A 21,907-nucleotide genomic window follows, 5' to 3' on the forward strand; every position below is an offset into this window, starting at 1 on the left:
ATTTGTGAATTTTCTAAGTCTCTGATGGTTATTGACTTCTAATTGTATTCCATTGTGGTCAGAGAATGTGCTTTGAATAATTTCAATCTTTTTAAATTTATTGAGGCTTGTTTTATGTCCCAGCATATGATCTATTCTGGAGAAAGTTCCGTGAGCATTAGAAAAGTATGTGTATCCTGGTGATTTGGGATGTAATGTCCTGTGTATGTCTGTTAAATCTAATTCATTTATCAGATTGTTTAGGTTTTCAGTTTCCTTATTGGTCTTCTGTCTGGTTGATCTATCTATAGGAGAGAGTGATGTGTTGAAGTCTCCCGCAATTATTGTGGAAACATTAATTGCTTCCTTTAGTTTTGCCAGTGTTTCTCTCATGTATTTTGTGGCACCTTGATTGGGTGCATAGACATTTACAATTGTTATTTCTTCTTGCTGAATTGCCCCTTTTATTAGTATGTAATGGCCTTCTTTGTCTCTCAAAACATCCCTGCATTTGAAGTCTATTTTATCTGAGATTAATATTGCTACACCTGCTTTCTTTTGGCTGTAGCTTGCATGAAATATTTTTTTCCATCCTTTCACTTTCAGTTTCTTTGTGTCCCTGTGTCTAAGATGAGTCTCTTGTATGCAACATATTGATGGTTCATTTTTTTTGATCCATTCTGCGAATCTATATCTTTTAATTGGGGAGTTTAATCCATTTACATTCAACGTTATCACCGTGAAGGCATTTCTTGAATCGGCCATCTTATCCTTTGGTTTATGTTAGCCATATTTTTTCTTCTCTCTATTAATATCCTTTATTGTACCCATACCGAATCTCGTTAGTACTGAACCTTTCTCCAAGTCTCTCTGTCCTGTCTTTGTTTCTCTGTCTGTAGGGCTCCCTTTAGTATCTCCAGTAGGGCAGGTCTCTTGTTAGCAAATTCTCTCAGCATTTGTTTGTCTGTGAAAAATTTAAGCTCTCCCTCAAATTTGAAGGAGAGCTTTGCTGGATAAAGTATTCTTGGCTGGAAATTTTTCTCACTCAGAATTTTAAATATATCGTGCCACTGCCTTCTCGCCTCCATGGTGGCTGCTGAGTAGTCACTACTTAGTCTTATGCTGTTTCCTTTGTATGTGGTGAATTGCTTTTCTCTTGCTGCTTTCAGAACTTGCTCCTTCTCTTCTGTGTTTGACAGTGTGATCAGTATATGTCTCGGAGTGGGTTTATTTGAATTTATTCTATTTGGAGTTCTTTGAGCATTTATGATTTGTGTATTTATGTTGTTTAGAAGATTTGGGAAGTTTTCCCCAACAATTTCTTTGAATCCTCTTCCTAGACCTTTACCCTTTTCTTCCCCTTCTGGGACACCAATGAGTCTTATATTTGGACGTTTCATATGATCTATCATATCCCTGAGGTCCATTTCGATTTTTTCAATTTTTTTCCCCATTCTTTCTTTTATGCTTTCATTTTCCATTCTGTTATCTTCGAGGTCACTGATTCGTTGTTCAACTTCCTCTAGTCTTGTACTGTGAGTGTCCAGAGTTTTTTTAATTTGGTCAGCAGTTTCTTTAATTTCCATAAGATCATCCATTTTTTTATTTAGTCTTGCAATGTCTTCTTTATGCTCTTCTAGAGTCTTCTTGATTTCCTTTATATCCCGTACTATGGTCTCATTGTTCATCTTTAGTTCTTTGAGTAGCTGCTCTAGGTGCTGTGTCTCTTCTGGTCTTTTGATTTGGGTGCTTGGGCTTGGGTTATCCATATCGTCTGATTTTTTCATATGCTTTATAATTTTCTGTTGTTTTTGGCCTTGTGGCATTTGCTGAACTTGATAGGGTTCTTTTAGGATTTGTAGACCAATTGAAGTCCTTATCTCTATTTTATCAGATCTACAGCTTCGTGGAGTACATTTTCTCTAACTAACCAGCAGGTGGCGCCCACGAGCCACCTGTTCTCCACAAGCCAGTTCTCCCCTGCTTAGCCTTTTTGGTGAGTGGGAGAGTGAGTCTTGTGGGGCCCAATTGGTGTACCAAGCTTGCGTGTGTAGTTGGTGTTGCCTGCCCTGTATGTGGGGCATGTTTCTGGGCAGTCGGGGAGGGGGGGTGGCCCTAACAATCAAATCTCCCTGGTGATCCTAGAGTTTTAAAGCTGCTGCAATAGTCTAATCCTTCAGTTCAGTCCTGCCACAGTTTGTCTCTGCCTCTGACCCACAAGTCCTTGGTATTGGCGTATGGCTCCTGAGACTTGCAAGTGGCCCCTCTTCCAGGCTGTGCACCCCGGGTCCTCTGTTGAGGGATGACTGTGCTATGTCACAGGTGAGTGCCGTCCCCCAGGGCAGTTCTGGGTGCTGGGCTGTGTAGGGAGGCTCCCAGTCTGCTCAAATCATGGCTGAATGGGGCTTTGTTAATTCACACTGCTCCACCTTCCCAACTCTGGGACAATCAGCTGAGGTTGCAGGGAAGGCTAATGTCCACGCCCAGTTTTGTGGTGTGTGCCTGTTATTTGAAGCACTTCAGTCACACTGGGTTGTCTGGGGCAGCTCTGGGCTATGGGGCTGGCGATGGGCAAGAGTGTTTCCTGTCCACCAGGATGATGGCTGTGAGCAGACACCCCCCTTTTCTTGGGAAGTTGTGGTGTTTAGTGAATTTTCTCAGCCACTGGATTATTGCCTTTTGTCTCAGAGCTCTCTTAGTTCTGCTCTTGACTTGACGTGCCCAAATTGAAAGTCTTTGAAGCTTTCTGTATTGGGCTTCTTAGAGTAATTGTTTTAGAAAAAGAAAAAAGGATTAAAAAAAAAAAAAAAAAAGGGCCCTCCTCAGAGATCTAATGGGTTATTGAAATGCTAAGAGACAAAGCAACCAGGGCCATTAAGGAAAGGTCCACAGGCCAGAGAGATCAGCTTTTCTTTGGGATTTGCATATGCGCCTCAAGGCCTGAGCTCCGCCCTTCCCCTTTCTGTGTTCACCAGAACTCCAAAAATCCTCTGCTTTTATTTTGGAGTTTTTCGTGTTTTTTTTTTTTTTTTTCTATGCCTGTCTCCTCTCTGCTGGGCTGGCTGTTCTCAGATTCTCTGGTGTCTGGTCTCAGTCTATCTATGGTTGGAGTATGGATCAGTAGAATGAGTTTCCGATAAGGGCTGCCCCTGCAGTTCTCCCTTCTCCTTCCCGGAGCTGACAGCCCCTCCTCCCACGGGACTGAGCCTGGCAGGGAGGGGCGCGGGTCCCCTGGCCGCAAAAACTTACAGATTTCGCTGATCTCAGCAGTTCGACATTTTCATGAGTGTTGTATGAAGTATGCCCAAAGACAGATTGCTCTGTGGTGTCCAGTCCACGCAGTTCCTGGCTTTCTACCTACTTTCCTGGAGGAGTAACTAAAACATACAGCTCACTAGTCTGCCATCTTGCCCCGCCTCCGATACATACATTATTGTACTTTGTTTCATCTTTGAGTTCCCGGAGACGTTGCTCGTATTTTTTCATTCTTTTCTCCATCTGCTCCTTTGCGTGTAGGCTTTCAGGTGTTTTGTTCTGCAATTCCTGAGTGTTTTCTTCTGCCTCTTGAGATCTGCTGTTGTATGTTTCCATTGTGTGTTTCATCTCTTGTGTTGTGGCTGTCATTTCCATAGATTCTACTAGTAGGTTTTTTGAACTTTTATTTCTGCCGTATACATGTCCAGTGCTTCCTTTACAGCCTCTATCTCTTTTGCAATATCTTCTCTAAACTTTTTGAATTGATTTAGCATTAGTTGTTTAAATTCCTGTATCTCAGTTGAAGTGTACGTTTGTTCCTTTGACTGGGCCATAACTTTGTTTTTCTTAGTGTAGGTTGTAATTTTCTGTTGTCTAGGCATGGTTTCCTTGGTTATCCAAATCAGGTTTTCCCAGACCAGAACAGGCTCAGGTCCCAGAGGGAAGAAATATTCAGTATCTGGTTTCCCTGAGGGTGTGTCTTAGAAAATTGCTCCACCCTTTGATGCCTGGGGTCACTGTGCTTTTCTGCCCAGCAGGTGACGCATGTTAGTCTATAATTCTTGAGTGGTGTGAGGAGGTATGGCCATGTTCCCCCAGGCTCTGGGGTCTGGTTCTGAATGGAAAAGGCCCACCCCTTTCCTCCTAGAGAAGACAGACCCCTCAGGTGGAGGTCATTAGCATTTCAATGGTCTCTCTCTCTGCTTGTGGTGTCTCCACCCTTCCCAGAGTCACAGCCCTGGAAACTGAAAATGACTGGGGGTTTCTCCACTGAGCCAAAAAAGAAACAGATAGTCCCCTTCAGACTGAGTCCAAGGCGACCCTCCAGCTCTCCCGGGTCAGTCATCACCCAAAGCCTCTGTCTGTTTTTTGGGGCTGCGTACCTGTAGTGAGCAGTTCACACTCGCTACTTAAAACCCCAGTTGGAGCTCAGCTGAGCTATATTCGCTTGCTGGGAGAGAGCTTCTCTGTGGCACCACGCGGCTCCGCAGCTCGGGCTATGGGGGAGGGGGTCTCCCGACCTGGTTCCGCAGGTTTTACTTACAGATTTTATGCTGTGTTCTCAGGCATTCCTCCCAATTCAGGTTGGTGTATGATGAATGGATGGTCTCGTTTGTCCCCCCGCAGTTATTCTGGATTATTTACTAGTTGTTTCTGGCTTTTTGTAGTTGTTCCAGGGGGACTACTTGGCTTCCATTCCTCTCTATGCCGCCATCTTGCCTGAGTCCCCATCGCCATCTTTCTTTGTTGATAAAGTAGATCAGTTTCCCAGTATTCCTTGTTGTTGTCCATGAGTATTGTATAACCTTCTGGTATCTTTATTTACATTAACATTTTAGGGTACCTGTAATGCAGAATTTTATTTTTCCACAATTGCCATCACTTTCCTGTACAATCATACCTAAAACTCCCGTAAGTTTTTCCATTTTGAAATTTTGAATACAGCTTTGCAATCTTTGAAAATCAGCAATTCAAAAAGTCCTTAAAATATAGTTTGCATAGCACATGGAGTACAGGAACAATGACGTTCCGAAGTTGAAACTTATTTGCTCTTTTGAGTAACTCATGCCCACTCCCTTTCTCCCCTCAATTTCCTTCAGGACATTTAAAACCATATTTAATGCCTCCCAGGACTGAGATTTTGCTCAAGTACCTGAAAGATAACAGATGCTGCTGTTCTTTTCAAAGCAGAGAATGGTGCTGTAGCAGCCAAAACACATCACTGGAACATAACCCAAAGCAGCAAAATCAAAGTGGTGATTGGCAAAGCAAAATCGTACTGTAGTGGAGTTGATGGCTTTTCCCATCTGCTGGGTTCCATCAGCAACTCCTGGCAGCAGCACTTCCATAGATGTCCCAAATGCTTTTCTTTACAGAAATTCACTCACACTTAGTAAGTAAAATTTCTTGAAAGAGAGTGCTGAGTGAATAAATCTAACATAAGCTTGCTCTTAAACTAAGGTTTTACCCAATTTGTAGTGCCTACAGTATTATTCTGACTACAGGTTTTTTTATTTTTAAGATTGCATATTTTTATAATTATGAAAACTTGGAAACTCCCTTTCCTGTATTCCAGACTTTTAAAGAAATTTTTTATAGAATTGGCATCATTCTTTATAAACAGCTTTGTGTCCTAGTTTTCCATTTATTATTATATGGTAATATTCATATTCATTTAATGTTATATAGTATATAATGTTTATATTTCTTTTATATATAATATTTGAATAATGGTTTTCAAAATCACTATTTCTAATGCCTGTATAATATATCCATGCCATAATTTCTTTATGTATTTCTTAATGAACACTTAGTTCTTATCTTTTTGTTTCATTATCATAACAATACTTCAGTGATTTTTTTTCCTTTTTTAAAGTTAGATAAATTGTAGGTTTACAGAAAAGTCATGCATAAAATACAGAGTTTCTGTATGTCACCCTATTATTAACACCTTGCATTAGTGTGGTACATTTGTTACAGTTTGTGAAAGAACATTTTTATAACTGTTTTGACTGAGGGGAGAATAAAGACTTTTTTTCCCCATCTGAAAGCATAAATCTTTTTTTTTTTTTTTTTTTTTGGTAAATGTTTGTAAATAGGAGATAACTGAGTGGTCATCTAGATTGGTTTTCACTATTCTAGTCTGTGTTGTTATTTTAAAAGGTTAGTATTTACGGCTTGCATCTCAAGTAGTTTTTTTGATGACCTTTGCAAATATTTTGCTGGAGAGTCAAAGAGGAGGGACCCATCATCCGTTGAAGATCCAGGGCATATATACCAGCAAGTAGCACCTTTAAGGCTGGTATCTCACGTCACCTTTTTGAAAACCTCATAATTTAGGTAGTTTTGCACTTATTTTGCAGATTGAGAAACTGAAGTTTAAAATTATAGCCAAAGTTTAAGATCACAAGATCGCATGAATGAAATAATACTTTTTTTCTGTCTCAATTTTGGAACCACCACTTTTGTCCCTGTGGCATTCGGAATATTGCTAACTAAGGTTATTGTAATAATATTTCATTAAAGCTCCACACCTGTAGCTGTGGTCACCTTAGAATAGTTTAATAACCATTTTCTAAACTGCAAAGTGAGGGGCTTTCTTACTTTTTTTTTTTAGATTGTTTACCTCTAAGATCTTTCCCATGGATTCAATCATTTTGTCACCTGAATTAATATTTTCAAATACATATTTTTGTTTCACCTTTTACTTATATAAGCTGTATATATACTGTCATATAGAAAAGAGTGTAAATTGCTTTATTTAGAAAGTAACCAAAAATAAATATATAATTATTAAAATCACCTTCTCTGTTGCCAGTGGGGCCCCCAAAACACCATGGGAAGTTTTATTAACTTGTAGAAAAAAAGCTGTATTTAAATAATGGGGAATGCCCCAAGTTTAGTTTAAATAGGAATCTTTGGAGGCCTCTTAGACCATCTTAAGATTTTCAAGTGAATTGTAAGAAGCCTGACCTTCTTTTCAGAGCAAGGAAGTTTTAAGAATTCTCTAAGCAATCTACTTTCTAGGGGTTTCTTACTCATCCAATAACCTGTATGATCAAGTTTTTCCCATGAACTACCTTTCAGACTGCTGTAGGGTCATTTGATCAGCAGCACATTTGGTACTGACTCTCCTACATCGTGTTGAAAAGCAGACTTTTCTTATGGTTTTAAGGAGAGGGCAAGTATGGTTTGATTGCAAACAGGTGAGTAATTTTGGAGACGGCATTTAAGACACTTTGGGAGCAAGGTGGGGAGAGGTTGAAAGCAGGGTGCCTGTGAGTCACTAATTATGTGACTTTTTCCTAGAAGTAATTGTAGTGACGGAAGTTATAGTTAAGCTTTAGAACCAACCTGTGATGTATATAAATTGAATGTTTTTGTTTTAAATCACATTTCTTCCTGAGCACCTGTTCTAGTTTGCTAATGCTGCCGGAATGCAAAACACCAGAGATGGATTGGCTTTTATAAAAGGGGTTTATTTGGTTACACAGTTACAGTCTTAAGGCCATAAAATGTCCAAGGTAACACATCAGCAACTGGGTACCTTCACTGGAGGATGGCCAATGGTGTCCAGAAAACTTCTGTTAGCTAGAAAGGCATGTGGCTGGCGTTTACTCAGAAGTTCTGGTTTCAAAATGGTTTTCCCCCAGGACATTCCTCTCTAGGCTGCAGTTCCTCAAAAATGTCACTCTTAGTTGCATTTGGAATATATGTCCTCTCTCAGATTCTCTGGAGCAAGAGTCTGCTTCCAACGGCCGTCTCTCATCTGCAGCTCCTGTGCTTTCTTTAAAGTGTCCCTGTTGGCTGTGGCTCCTCTTCAAAATGCCACTCTCAGCTGCACTGAGTTCCTTCTGTTTGTCAGCTCATTTATATGGCTCCATTGATCAAGGCCCACCCTGAATGGATGGGGCCACGCCTCCATGGAAATATCTCATCAGTTATCACCTGCAAGTTGGGTGGGTCACATCTCCATGGAAACATCCAATCAAAAGGTCAGACCCTAATCAAAAAGACCAATCAATCTTCCCCACAAGATTACATCAAAGATAATGGCGTTTGGGGGACATAATACATTCAAACTGGCACAGCACCATTATTTTTTTTTTTTGGTCTTTTGAGTAACTCATGCCCACTCCATTTCCCCCCTCAATTTACAGAAAAGTATAACTTTCAAAGTACAATTTAACAAGTAGTTAGAGAGCAAATTTCAAAGAATGCTATGGTTTACATTTCCACAATTTAAGTTATTTCCTTATTGTGAAATATTTCATATATACAAAAATGTGATAACTTTCGGAGTATAATTTACCAAGTAGCTATAGAATAAATTTCAAAGTATGTTACATGTTACAGCTCTACCATGTCAGTTATTTCCTTCTAGCTATTCTAGTACCCTAGAAACTTAAAAAAAAAAAATTATACAAAGATACAGTTTTCATAATCCTTTGTTAAATCCTATCTTGTCTGTTGCTATGCCTCTCTCTCGTTTGATCACTGTCTCAATCTTCAAGGATATCTGGGCAGAGACCACCCTAACTTGTTCATATAGAAAAGGGGTGTCAATATTATGGGGAAAGAGGGTACCCTTGGTTGATGTGCTTGGAGAAGCTGCTGCCTCTGGGTTTGGGGACTTATCTGTTATAGGAACACTCTGGGGGATTTAAGTTTCTGAAAAGTAAATTAGTGAGTGAAATTTTATAGAGTCTTAGATAGGGACCTAGGTATTCTTTAGTGTTTTTGGGACTACTTTTGCTTAGGGCTTAGCATAATGTGGGCATTTGGAATGGGTCGCTGGAGCTTGTGTAAGAGTAACCTCCAGGATAGCCTCTTGACTCTATTTGAACTCTCTTAGCTACTGAAACCTTATTTTGTCACCTTTCTTTTCCCCCTTTTGGTCAAAAAGGCATTCTCAATCCCTCAATGATCGTACTTCTTAAATACTTAATACTTCTAAGTACATTTCCTATGAACAAGGATATTTACGTTTGTAATCACCTTAAGTACAGTTATCAAGTCTAAGAGATTTGACTTTGATATGAATCTTACATTCTGTATTCCAGTTTATTCTTCTGCTCTAGTAATGTTCTTTTGAGCCTTTTCTCCTCCATTCTTAGATTCCATCCAGTATCATGTGTTGCATTTAATTGTCATTGTCTCTTTGTCACTCTCTGTCTAGTTTCTCTTTTTCTTTGTTTTTTTATTTAAATTGTGGAAACATATACAACATAAATCTTGCCATCCCAACCCCACCCAAGCATACCATTTAGTGAGATTAATCACATTCACCGTGTTCAGTACCTTCACCAACATCCATTACTAGAACTTTCCCTTCACTCCAAACAGAAACCCTATACTCATTTTTCATTAACTCTTCATTACCCCTGCCCCCCAAGTACTCTACTTTCTGTCTGTATGAGTTTGTATATTCTCTGGTATTTTCTTTGTGGTTACCATGGGGTTTAAATTCAACACCCTAAATGTATAGCCATCTCATTTGCTTTGATACTAACTTAACTTCAATAGCATACATAAACTATTTTCCTGTTGACCTTCATCCCCCCCACTTTTATATAATTCTTGTGAAAAATTACATGTTTGCATATTATGAATCCAAAATCTTTGATCATATTTTATGCATTTGTCTTTTAGATCCTGTAGGAAGTAAAGAGTGGAGTTACAAATAATACAGTAGTATTGGTATTTATATTTGTGCATGCTATTATCTTTACCATACATCTTTATTTCTTCATGTGACTTCAGCCATCATCTAGTGTCCTTTCCTTTTAACTTGCAGAACTTCTTTTAGCATTTCTTGTAGGGCCAGTGTAATGGTGACAAAGTCCCTCAGTTTTTGTTTACTTGGGAATGTCTTAATCCCTCCCTCATTTTTGAAAGAATTTTGTTGGGTATAGAATTCTTGGTTTGCAAGAGCTTTTAATTGTCTCAGATATATTCAGAGTCAGAGGCAAACTTTGACTTCCTAAGTCTAAGTCAGAGAGAATATTTTTAATACTAATATAAAACAACAGTGTCAGTCTATTGCATGCATTGTCCAGGAGTTTGGAGTTTGGTATAGGCAGCTTCCTTACAAAATGCAAGAATTTGTTTTTAGTGATATGATGAGAGAAAAAATTCAGAGCAGATATTGAAGTTGCTGTTGGTAAACTGGCAGTATTTTCAACAGGCCACTTCAGTATATTTATCCAGGATAGCGTCTGTTTCCCTTATTTCCCCTCACAGTAGTGCTTGTTAGGGAGTCTGGCCATCCTTTGTAGGCTGGCCATGTTAGCCATTGTTTGTGCTTTTTTATTTGAGACAAAGTTCTGATAACATGGTGCCTGGAGCTGTGTTATATAACCTGCTTCTGTGAGCAGATTTAAGGAACTGCTTTCTATTTAGGCTCATGCTTTGCTTGACTGTACTTTACTTGCTCCAGGGTAATGGGAATGTTTTTGTAATACAATAGTCTGGGAATCTAGGTTTTTGCCCTAAAGGAAGGGGCTCACCAATGGAGAAAAAAAGTGAGTGCTATTGGCATAAGATTCTTTTTCAACTACTGCTGACAAATATTGCAGAACCTTAATGAAAGAACCAAGAAAAAGGAAGCCTTTTGGCAATATTGTCTCTTGTTTCTTTTTATTTAAGGATCACAGGCTGATTGAGGAAAGAAGTTTATGGAATTCTTTGCTTGACTGTTATATCACAGTCTGTACCAATTCTGTCTAGTCTGTACAGTCCAGCAGTGACTCCTGTGATAATAGCACTTGGATGAAAATGCTCATGTAAATGTCAGTGATTCTCATTCGTTTTGGTGTCTGGACTCCTTATAGCTTAAGTGTTTGAGGACTCCAAAGTGTTTTCTTTTTTGCTTTTTTTTGTGATGGGTATATCTATCATTATATAATGTACTAGAATTTAAGCAAGGAAAATTTAAAAACATATTAAATCATTTAAAAGGAGCAATAGTAATTATATAAACTGTTAACATGTGTTTTTATGAAAAATAGATGTCTTCCCAAACACACACACAAGTGAGAAGCATGGTATTGTTTTACATTTTTTGTAAATGTCTATACTTCTGGATTTAATAGAAGATAACTTGATTCTCATATCTGCTTCTACTGTCACTTTGTTGCAATGTCTTGTTTGGCTGACATATATGAAGAAACTCCAGCTTCAAACATATATGTAGTTGGAAAGAGAGCATTATTTTAATAGCCTTTCTAGATAATTATGAATATTCTTTGCCACTACACTAAAACTTGAGAAATAGTGGTTTCTTAAAAGTTTAGTTGCAGTGTGGAATCTGAAATCACATCAGTGAACCTTTTGTATTCTCTCAAGCTAAAAACTCAGTGGTCTGTCTTGCGCTTTGAATGTTCACTGTTGCGTGACTTTTGTAAACAAAAACCTGAATTATACAGATCTGGATGTTGGCACATTCCTTTATGTAATATAAGAATATTACGTTTGTTAATATCAACATCGATCCCATCAGAAAAAGTTTTAAGTACTGAGAAACTACCATACTGGTAATGGTGGATATAAGTTTACCAAGTTTGTAATTTTGACTCACAAGTTTCAATTTTATCATTTCAACAAATGCTCTCAGTTGTTTTTCTTAAAGTGACAGGCTTTCAGTCAGCAACTCAAATAATTGCTCAAGTGCTGTTCCTTAAGACTACTAGCAAACTTCAATGTGCAGCAGAAGTGCTTTATGTGGACTTCCCATTTTGCCACAGGTTTGATTAAATGGATACTTCTTTTTTCCTTCATCAATGACATTCTTAAGTGAAGTTGGTTTTCCTTTTTCTACTGCAAGTGTGTGGCTAAGAATACAGTGACTACCTTGGTACTGCTGCCTTGAATCTAGCTAAGGCACCAGGAGTTTTACCCACCATTGCTTTGTATCACCATTACAAATGTCAACATCATGAAATAAGGAAATAGCATCTTCATATTTTCATGAATGTGGTTTTGGCCTTACAGACACCATTAAATGGTGTTGGGTATTCCCAGGAGTTCACAGATCATAATTTGATAACCACCATTATCTATCAATTACTCTTTTCACCAATATCCCTTTCCTCTTGGCTCATGTTGTTTGTGCATAGTTGGAGTCACTCACAAGGCTAGTTTTGAAAGTTATATTAGATCATTTGTCCTTGTTAAGAATATAGTTATGAAATAAGAAGGCTCTATGGCTAGCAGCATTTTCATAGCTTTGATGACCTTACGCTAAAGGATCTTTCGTTTTCCTTACTCTCCTGATTCCACTGCAAACTGACATTCAGGATGAGACTCAGAGCTGTGTACAATTTCCTGAATGCTGGTATGCTGGTACACACAACACACACACACACACACACACACACACACACACAGATAATTATAGTAATAAAAAATTGGTATTCATTAAATGCTTGCAGTGTCCATGTCTTTGTATGTTTAATAATATTTGCCTCCTGCCCTCTTCTTCTAGTAGGATGTTGTGAGAACTAATTTGATTTTCTTAAAAAAATCTTAACAATCTATGAAACAGCATGGTCTATCTTCATTCCACAACATGTTACAGAATGCATCATGTTGGGAGATAATTATATACCGTTGAGATTATAGTGAAACATTTAGAGGTTCATTAGTCAACCCTAGTTGAAGAAGGGAGGAAGAGAGGAAATTCATAGGCACAGTGATGTCAAATGATCAAAAAATGTAAAAGAACAGTATAAGGTATTTTTTTTCTTTCTTTTGGATATTGATGGATGAAGGTTCACTGAAAAGGAATCAAAGTGATGTTTCTGGGCTGAAAGGGAGAGAGTTTTCAGTTGGAATTATGTGAGAGTGCCATGATATCCTGAAGGGGCTCTTTTTACCACCCTGCCCCACCCCCGCCCCAATATTCTTGGTGTCTTAAAGGACTGTGGCTTCTAGTTATATGAATATCATCAAAACAGGAAAGTCAGTAGCCCAGGTTACTATAATACTTTTCTGTGCTTGGACAGTGGCATCATTTAAGGATAAGCATGAGTTCTTGGAGATGGGGGAGGAATAAAGAATTCTATGAGGACATTTCAGGAGTGCAGAATATTTTGGATAAAGAAAATTCTACTATTGTTTACTTTTAAAGCTACATTAAAATCTGAATTACTGTGATCACACTTTTGAGTAAGTAAAATGTTTTTCTTTCCCCTCAGAAAATATTATAGCATTAAATTACAAACAAGTCAAATGAAAATAAAATCATTGGGTGGATTTTAAATAATACTATACACATTTATAAATCTCCTCAGTGCTTATAAAGAAATTTAACACTTTATAGTTTAAAACAAACTTGTATATTTACTATTTCATTTTAATATTAAAAAGAAGCAAAAACAAAACCCGAAGGAAGAATTATTTCCATGTGAGAATCTATCTTATCCAAGACCATAGCCCTTCTAAATCAGAGGTTTGAATTCAAAGTTGTGTCTCCAAACTGCTAGTTCCCTCTTCTTGAGACTGCACAGTGTTGCTGCATGCTGCTTTTCATTTACAGGATTACACATTGGTAATTGTTTATTCTGATCTGGAGAGTATCCAAGCAGAAGATAAATGCTTTTTGGGCCAGAGTAAGACTTCCTCATTGGGGAAGGTCAACTGTAGAGCAGGATCTACCACCAAGTCAGTGTTGAGCATGTTTGAGGTCAGGCCATCAGTTTTCTTCAGGCTGCTGTAGGACAAGCCTTCCTTCTGAAGTTGAAGTTGGGGGCCTGATGCACATTTGTCCCCCCAGCTACTTCCAGCTACTCCCTCATTCCATTGTCAGGAATGGACCAACCTATGGGATAAGAGCATTTTGGAATATTGGATATCCATCAGTACATTAGGTTGGACGATATGAAATTGCTGAAGTTCAGTCATTTTTTTTCTTAATGATACTGAAACCCAGTAGACTCCTACTATCTTGTTCTTTTTTTTTTTTTAATAAAATAAGAGATATGATTAACTTATTGTAGGCTAATAGGTAATAATAGCTATTATTACACAAGTAAGTCAACAGGCAAAGGTTGGAACACACTGGTTCATCAGGAACACCCTGCTTTGGAGTGGAAGACACTGTGCTACAGTATTTATTCATAAGGCCGTGACAACTATTGGTGGGGAATTTTAGAATGTGTTAAGCTCTAGACATTAAGCACTATATGTAGCTGTAGTTGCTGCTGCTTGTCCTGATTTACTGTCCTATGCTATAGGCATGGGAATTTGTTTTCTCTCAACATTTTATGCCTGCTGTAATTTCCTCATCATCTATAAAATTTTGAAATGTGGTATTTTAGTGGAGTTGATCTCTGCCCTTTTCTTGTTAACAAATATATGTGCTTAAGAGATTTACCTCCTGCTGACAGGTCTTCCAGGGGCATCACACAGAACAGATAAGAACATTTTACATAGGGATTGTCTTTTATATCACTGTAATGCCAATGCAATGCTTGGCACATAATAGATGCATTGTAAATGTTATTTGTTATGAATTCGTTAACCTAAAATTGATTAAGTGCAGTCTAATTCAACAGCCTTTTTGGAGCCATGTATTGTGTTATGTGAAGAAACAAAATATTGGTTAGGCAGTTACTGGGCTAGTGAATTACCCCTGCCAGCTGGAGGATAATCTTATATACATAAATTTATTTTATCATGGAAGTTGTTACAGTAGCAAAAGAAACATGGAGTAGGGGAGTTGAAAGGAAGGAGCAGATTAATTCTTCCTGGCAGAAATGGGGAAGGCACAAAGAGAGATTGTCTTCTGGACATAAGAACTGGTCCTTGAAAGTTGGGGAAAGTTAGAAGGAAATCCCCTTTGTTCGATTTTTCTCATGATGTATCTGAAGGACAAAGTCTGTTTGCTGGCTTGCATTAATATCACAGAGCACTTTGCAATGTTTGCTTCTCTTATAGCAAGTTAGTCTTCTCTGGGTCCCGCATTCACTCTGATTTTTTTTGTTTTTTTCTCTTAAGAATTACCAGAGGTTCCATTGATTGAAGAAGAAGTGGAAGAAACAGAGTCTTGGGCAAAGCCTCTTGTCCACCTTTGGCAGACAAAGGCACCAAACTTTGTAGCTGAGCAAGAATATAATGTAGTCACAGCCAAAATGGAACCACATTGTGCAATCTGTACTCTCCTCATGCCCTACTACAAGGTAATGGCGGGGAGCGGGTCGCTGTCCAGGTTTCCTTCACTGCTGCACTTTTTGTGTGACTGCAAACCCAAGGGTCACCTGTGAATTATTATAGGGTTAGTATGCATGTAAAAAGCAAGTCATTAAATCTTATGTAGCTAATGGCCTATATAGAAGAACAAAGAAAATTCCCATGTGCTATTCAGGAGACATATCTGTGGCAGTACTGTTTCTTTTTTGAATATCCTACTCTGTGTCAGAAAAGAGGGAATTCCATCCTTCCTATCCTTTTCATCAAGATACGCAGAACTTAAGTCTTAAAAACAGTAGACATGTCCCTAGAGAGAGCTTAGACCTCTTTTCTCTTTCATGTCTTAAATAATATAAATGCCAGTTCTGGCCCACATTTCCATGTGGAGCATGCAGAGGACTCTGCAGATTCCAGTATAATCTGAATTGGCCAGTTCACCATCATTAGCCAGTTGTGCTTGATGTTGTTTTCTACATTATTGCATATATGTTATACTGGTAACATCTCAGCTTACAGATGTATACCTTCTCCAACATTAATGCAGCTGAAGTGATCTTCAGGAATTCAAGTGTGAAACAGTGTATTTTAAGGTCCAGTACGTTCAAAGTTACACTGATAGGAACATTATGTTTTGGGTCATGTTGTCAATAATAGAATCAGAAATATTTTATTCAAGATCACATCTCTCTTAAAGTTATATATAAAGTAAACGTTTTTCTGGTCAGACATTTCAGAGCATAAAAATATGTCATATGACAATTTTTAATTCATTGGATGTCTTTGAATGCATCAAAGTAAGAGACAAAATATTATTTATGTTTTCCTTTTATTCACTAAATGTCTGGGTTTTGTTGGCAAAATTTTCTTATTTAAAATTTTTTATGTAACATAAAATTTGCCATTTTAAGTTTACAATTTAGTGTTAATTATATTTACAGTGTTGTACTGTCATTAGCACCACAACTATTTTCAAAGCTTTTTATCACCCCAAACAGAAACTCTGTATCCATTAAGCAATAACTCCCCTTTCTGTTCCTCCTTCATCCCTGATAATTTCCAATAGACTTTCTGTCTCTGTGAATTTGCCTGTTTTAGCTATTTCATATAAATGGAATCATACAATATGATTCCTTTAGTATCTAACTTATTTCCCTCTGTATGATGTCTTCAAGATTCATGCGTGTTGTAGTATGTATTATAACTTCATTCCTTTTAATGGCTCAATAATATTCCGTTGTATATATACCACGTTTCATTTACCCATTCATTTGTCGAAGGACACTTGGGTTGTTTCCACTTTTTGTCCATTGTAAATATGCTGCTCTGGTCATTGGTGTGCAAGTTATCTGTTTGAGAACCTATTTTCAGTTCTTGGAGTATATACCTAAGAGTGGAATTGACAGGTCATATGGTACCAAAAAAACAAAAAAATGAGGGACCAAAAACTTAACTTTTTATTGTTTTTATTTCTGCATCATAATCTCTTTGCATGTTTTTCCAATAATTAAAGTATTTCCAACTAAAATTGTAAGATTTTTTGGAAATGAATTAACATAAGGTCACTGGAGATAATAAGGTAGTTTACTAACTGGAGTCTCAAATAAACATTAAGCATTAAACATTTTTATATATTGGGGAGAAATGACAGTTTTGTTTGGGACATTGTCCATTTTAAAGTCCCAACATATGCCAACTCTCTCTTACTTATTTAAAGTTTGTAGTGAGGCAAAAGCCCTTAAAACCTCTCTCAAACTATTGCACCAGTTAAAACTAGGGTTTTTGAAAAACTCCTTCATCTGGAACCAGGTCAGATTCTTCAGTCAATTCTTCAGTCTAGGACAAATAAAGAAACGACAACAAAAAAACATTCCTCAGAAGAACCAATGCTTTCTAAGTACATATTTAGTAGCTCAGCACTTTCTTGTCAGAGCAGTCAGAGAGGAACAACATCCTCTTATTCATGGAGATCAGATTTTGGTGTGGAGTCTGAGAAGTAGCATTGACAAAAAGCTAATATTTGGGTCAAGGAGAGCAGGAAAAAGAACAGAAGTCGGAACTATAGCTGTTACTGAATTAGAGGGATCAGAATGAATGATGAGCTTTTTTCCTGTTTTTTTTTTTACTTATTTGTAAATGTTGTGTTTTGCAGCCAGATAGCAGCAATGAAGATAATGATTCTAGATGGGAGACAAAATTAGACGAATCAGTTACTTCAGGAGAAAAGACTAAGCCGCTCATTCCAGAGATGTGTTTTATTTATAGTGAAGAAAATATAGAATATTCTCCACCCAACGCCTTCCTTGAAGAGGATGGAACAAGTCTTTTGATTTCCTGTGCAAAGTGCTGTGTACAGGTTCATGCAAGTAAATGAATCTATCATTCAGTCATATTTCTCACCCCTTTTTAACCTATCAGACCTATTGTATTGGGCTATTGAAATTCTTGATGACATCATTCTTTCTTAAATTTCCTCTAATGAAAGCATAAGTATGTATAATCATTCTTTTTCCTCCAGTCTTATGTAATATTATTGGAGAACAAGTCTGCGTTTGTTTTGTTTTGTTTGGGATCCAGACATGGACTTCAAATGGTTGAGCATTTGTGGTTGAATGAGCATCACTGTGCGGTAACAGGGATACCAACTAGACCAGGATCATTGTCATCATGGGGTTCTTTCACATGCTCGAAGTTTAATTACTTTAAGATATAGTTGTAAAAACTTAGTGTAATCCTAATATTGATTGATTATTTTTCTTGGTGACATTCTTAAAGAGAAATGGGTATTCCTTTTGCGCTTTTTGAGAATTGTTGTTGTTCCGAGTTACGTTTTATTCTTTGTAAGAGTAAAGGGATCTGTTGCCTTTAAGGGGAGGCTAGTCATTACAATTGTCTGTCTCCTAGGGCTGAAATGGTTTGGCTCCATACCTATTTGGTATTTTTATGTAATTGGATAAATGATAAGTACATTTTTTATTTGCCTGCCATGGAAATTCTCTAAAATGAGTTAAAGCTATCAATTACACACTATAACTCTATTTTGAAATATTCTAGCATTCCAGATCTCAACAAATCATCTGTTCTCTTAACATACTAATGTATGATCTAATTCTGTCAGTGCTGTTTGAGGGGTTTATAAAATCGGTATTGCCTTCTGTAGTTACCCCAGGGGAATAACAGTGTTATATTAGGGTGGAAATAGCCTCCTTGTGTATTATTTATTTTGAACATTTTCGGTTTGAAATATAATGATAGCACCCTTCTTGTTTTGCTTGTATCAGGTTTGTTTTATTTAGCATACGTGCATATATACATTCATTCTATATTGTTACATATACTTATGAGACAAAGCAACATGACACAAGAAAATTGTGAATTAATCTTGACTCCTGAACTCACTAGCTGTGCAATTTAGTTTTAATATTTCATAAACATATGCTTGAACTTAATATTTTATGATCTTTGTTAAGTATGATTGGCATTTGAGGAGGGCTAATTACATTTCTGCTACAAAATTACTCATTGAAATCTTCAAAAGCCTTTTCTTTTAGGGAGTCAGATTGAAGTGTTTCTTGGTACCCTATATTGCCACATATATTTGCATTGTCAGTCATCTTCTTAGGTAGCTTTTTTTTTTTTTACAGCAGGTTGGTCCTGAATAGAAAAGTTAAATCAAAGATATCCCTTCCCCACTCACCATGGATAGTGCCCCCTTTGCTCCAACACTGAAACTAAAACTAATTTAATATAATTTTTAAAATATAATTTTAAAATATCTCCAAAATAATTTCAAAGTTTAAGTATTTTATTATTTGTAAATTTCTCAAAACTGTGCTTCATGGAACACGTCATATTTTGAAATATGTTTTGCAATAGTGGAGGATTAGACTTGCAAGTTTAGAAATTTTGTTATTGTCCACTTAAGAATTTTCATCAATATTCTGTATGACAACTGTTGTGAGCATTTGTAACTAAGACATGCTCTCATCTTTCTAGGGACAGGTATCCAATAGGTTATGAGGCATGAGAACCAAAAGCAGCTTTTAGACAACTTTTCTTATTTGTTTAAGACATAGGAATCAAAATAATATGATAAGCAATTGTCTTGGTTCTGTTTATTCAATACTGTTATGTGAAATATTTTAAAGTTGCAAAAGATCTAATGCATGGATCATACTTTTATTTTATAGGTTGTTATGGTATCCCTTCTCATGATATCTGTGATGGATGGCTATGTGTTCGGTGCAAAAGGAATGCATGGACAGCTGTAAGTGGCCTTATTTTAGTATCTCTTATCCCTTCCCCACAGCCTGTCCACTTTGGACACATTTAAATACAGTGGAAAGGTAAGATTCTAAACATGCTTTTGAGCGTCAGTTGTACACTTAATTGTTCTCCTAGTTTTCCCTCTCCGATTCATCCCACATGTGGCCTCTGTACTTGTCATAGAAATTTCTGTGGACCACTTTCCTACTCAGGAATTTACAGGAACTGCCAGTTGTTTATCGTAGCCGAACCTCACTTGTACTTTCAAAGACTCCAAATTTGGTTTCATTTTCCTGCCTAGCACTATTTTGCAATTCTTCAAAATAAGTAACAAAGTTGGAGGTCCTCACTGCCCCCTGAAGAATCCTGGCTGATACTCAACTTTTCACCTAGCATGAGTTCTTTCCCTCACTTTTTCATCCATATGTTCATGGTTTAACACAGTTTAGAGTTTCTGCCCTGTGGCAGGCATTGTAAACTTGAGACAGAACCTTAAATAACAAATCATCCTCTGCTTGGGAGCACAAATTTCTCTTGGTCCGTATTGTTCCTCCTAAACAAACCATTAAAACTAGCTTATGTCCAGTGATTGAGTTTATCCACTGTTGTTGCCCATTTTGCCATTTAATTATTTTCTTTCTTAATTTTCCTTGGAAATTTTTCTTTAAAGAGGTTTCAGAATCATTTTAAAAGCAAGGAACTGCCAGTTCTGTGTTTTGCACGTCCCACTCATGATCTCAGAGCAGCTTGATAATTTCAGTTGTAATAGTAGCATTTGCTTTATTCCTTTATGATTCATTGTGACAAAGAATTAAGTTTCCTTGCCATTAACGTTAATAACCTAAGGGGGCAATATCAGGAAAATCCCTTAAATGATGAAAGTTTTATGTTATGTTTATCTGTTTTAGCTCTCAGTGTTGATATGGATGTATGGTGTATATAAATTAGAGGAGTATGTGAGTGGTGTCCTTCCGCGTGTTTTTATCACTGGCATTCACTTTTGGTAGTGAGTGGAAAAGGTGGAAATATGGACACTCTTTATAGAGGTTTTATCTCCAATTTCAGGGGTCTCCTCATTAGTAGGCCCAGAAAACTTCCTGATATTTCCTCTGGCATGATCATTATGGTAGCCAAAACCACGTACATTCATAATATCTTTAAAATAGCCAGAAGTTCCATGCATGTCGTTCATGTTGGATGGGCCAAAGTAAGGTCATATAGCATCAGATTTGGACTAGTGATAGATGTAGACCAGCATAGATTTAGAAAATGGAGATAATCTCATCCAGTTCAAGGCATGAAGAGTTCTCTGTTCCATCCACAGTTACTGCATGGCTCCTGGGCTCACACACTGAGCAGCAGTCCTGTTGTCCAAGGTAACAATGTCCTTTGCATGGCAGAGTCAGGGCCAGCTGAGGCCACCCATCCTGACTCTAAAGCTGCTTTTGCTATGTCATGCTCTTTTGGTGTAGCATTCCTTAAGAAGGAAATACTCAGATTAATCACTCTTTGAAATTGTTTAAAAGCATCTTTCTTAATCACCACCCTCTCAGAAAATATAATATTTCTTTTGTATTTTAATATTGAAACCATGCAAATCTCCTTCAATTTGCAATAGAACCGGGAATTCTTGAATATAACTTCACAGTGATTTCTCAGATCCAGTTTCTTACTTCTACTTGCAGATGGTCCGAATTCACAGTGGGCCAATTTTTTTTTTTTTAATTTACCTGTTTTGAGTAACCTTTTTCAGTGAAGCTCCAATCCTAAGTTTTTCTTCTGAGAAATAATTGTATTATTCTTATAAGTTTTGCAGAAAAGTAACTGACAGTATTGATATTCTGGCCTTAACACCCTGATTTAGTGTGGCAGTGTGTTGCAACATTAATTTTTACTAAACACTTAATAAATATGATTTCTTTGAATTTTGTGGATGCAATGATTTCTTTTTTTATTGCTATTAGACAGATTGTAGATTTACAGAAAAATCATGCATAAAATACAGGATTTCTATATATTCCCCCTACATTGGTGTGGTACATTTGTTACAATTGATGAAGGTACGTTTTTATAATTGTACTGTTAACTGTAGTCCATGGTTTAACTTAGTGTTTACTGTGTGATCTGGCTGCGGCATCTCTCATCCCATCAATCACCAGGTTGATTCGGCTGACCTGGTGGCTGGGCGGGAGTGTGCCCTTTCTCCCTCACTGCTCTATGTGCATCTCTCCCGATGCTTGAAGAGGATGGCCATCCCTGCTAGCGGTCAAGGGTATATTAGTAGCTATGTTGCCCTACTTGAACCTCAAAACAAGCTCTCAAGATTGCATTTTAAAAGTACCCTTATACCTGACTTCTTTGGCAATCATTTTTATGTTGCCAGTTTTGGATTCCAGAGTAGCCCTGGATCTCCTGTTTAAATGGAGGCTCTAAAGGAGCTAATGGAAATCTAACGGTACATTTGGGTCAGGCAATATTTCAATGCTGGCTTGCACTTCAC

The 21,907-nt window shown here is 37.4% G+C and overlaps 1 protein-coding gene across 10 annotated transcripts in view; it reads left to right on the top strand.

The window, feature by feature from the left end:
- KDM4C (lysine demethylase 4C) overlaps positions 1–21,907 on the top strand; it is a 517,981-nt gene that overhangs the window by 319,558 nt on the left and 176,516 nt on the right. For all 10 annotated transcript variants that reach the window (XM_037798517.1, XM_037798518.1, XM_037798531.1 and 7 more), the window contains 3 exons: positions 14,953–15,134; positions 17,294–17,507; positions 19,332–19,408. In XM_037798517.1, coding sequence (XP_037654445.1) covers positions 14,953–15,134; positions 17,294–17,507; positions 19,332–19,408 — 473 coding nt within the window. The remainder of the gene's footprint in view (positions 1–14,952; positions 15,135–17,293; positions 17,508–19,331; positions 19,409–21,907) is intronic.

This window comes from Choloepus didactylus, chromosome 10, assembly GCF_015220235.1.
Source record: "Choloepus didactylus isolate mChoDid1 chromosome 10, mChoDid1.pri, whole genome shotgun sequence".
NCBI lineage: Eukaryota > Metazoa > Chordata > Mammalia > Pilosa > Megalonychidae > Choloepus > Choloepus didactylus.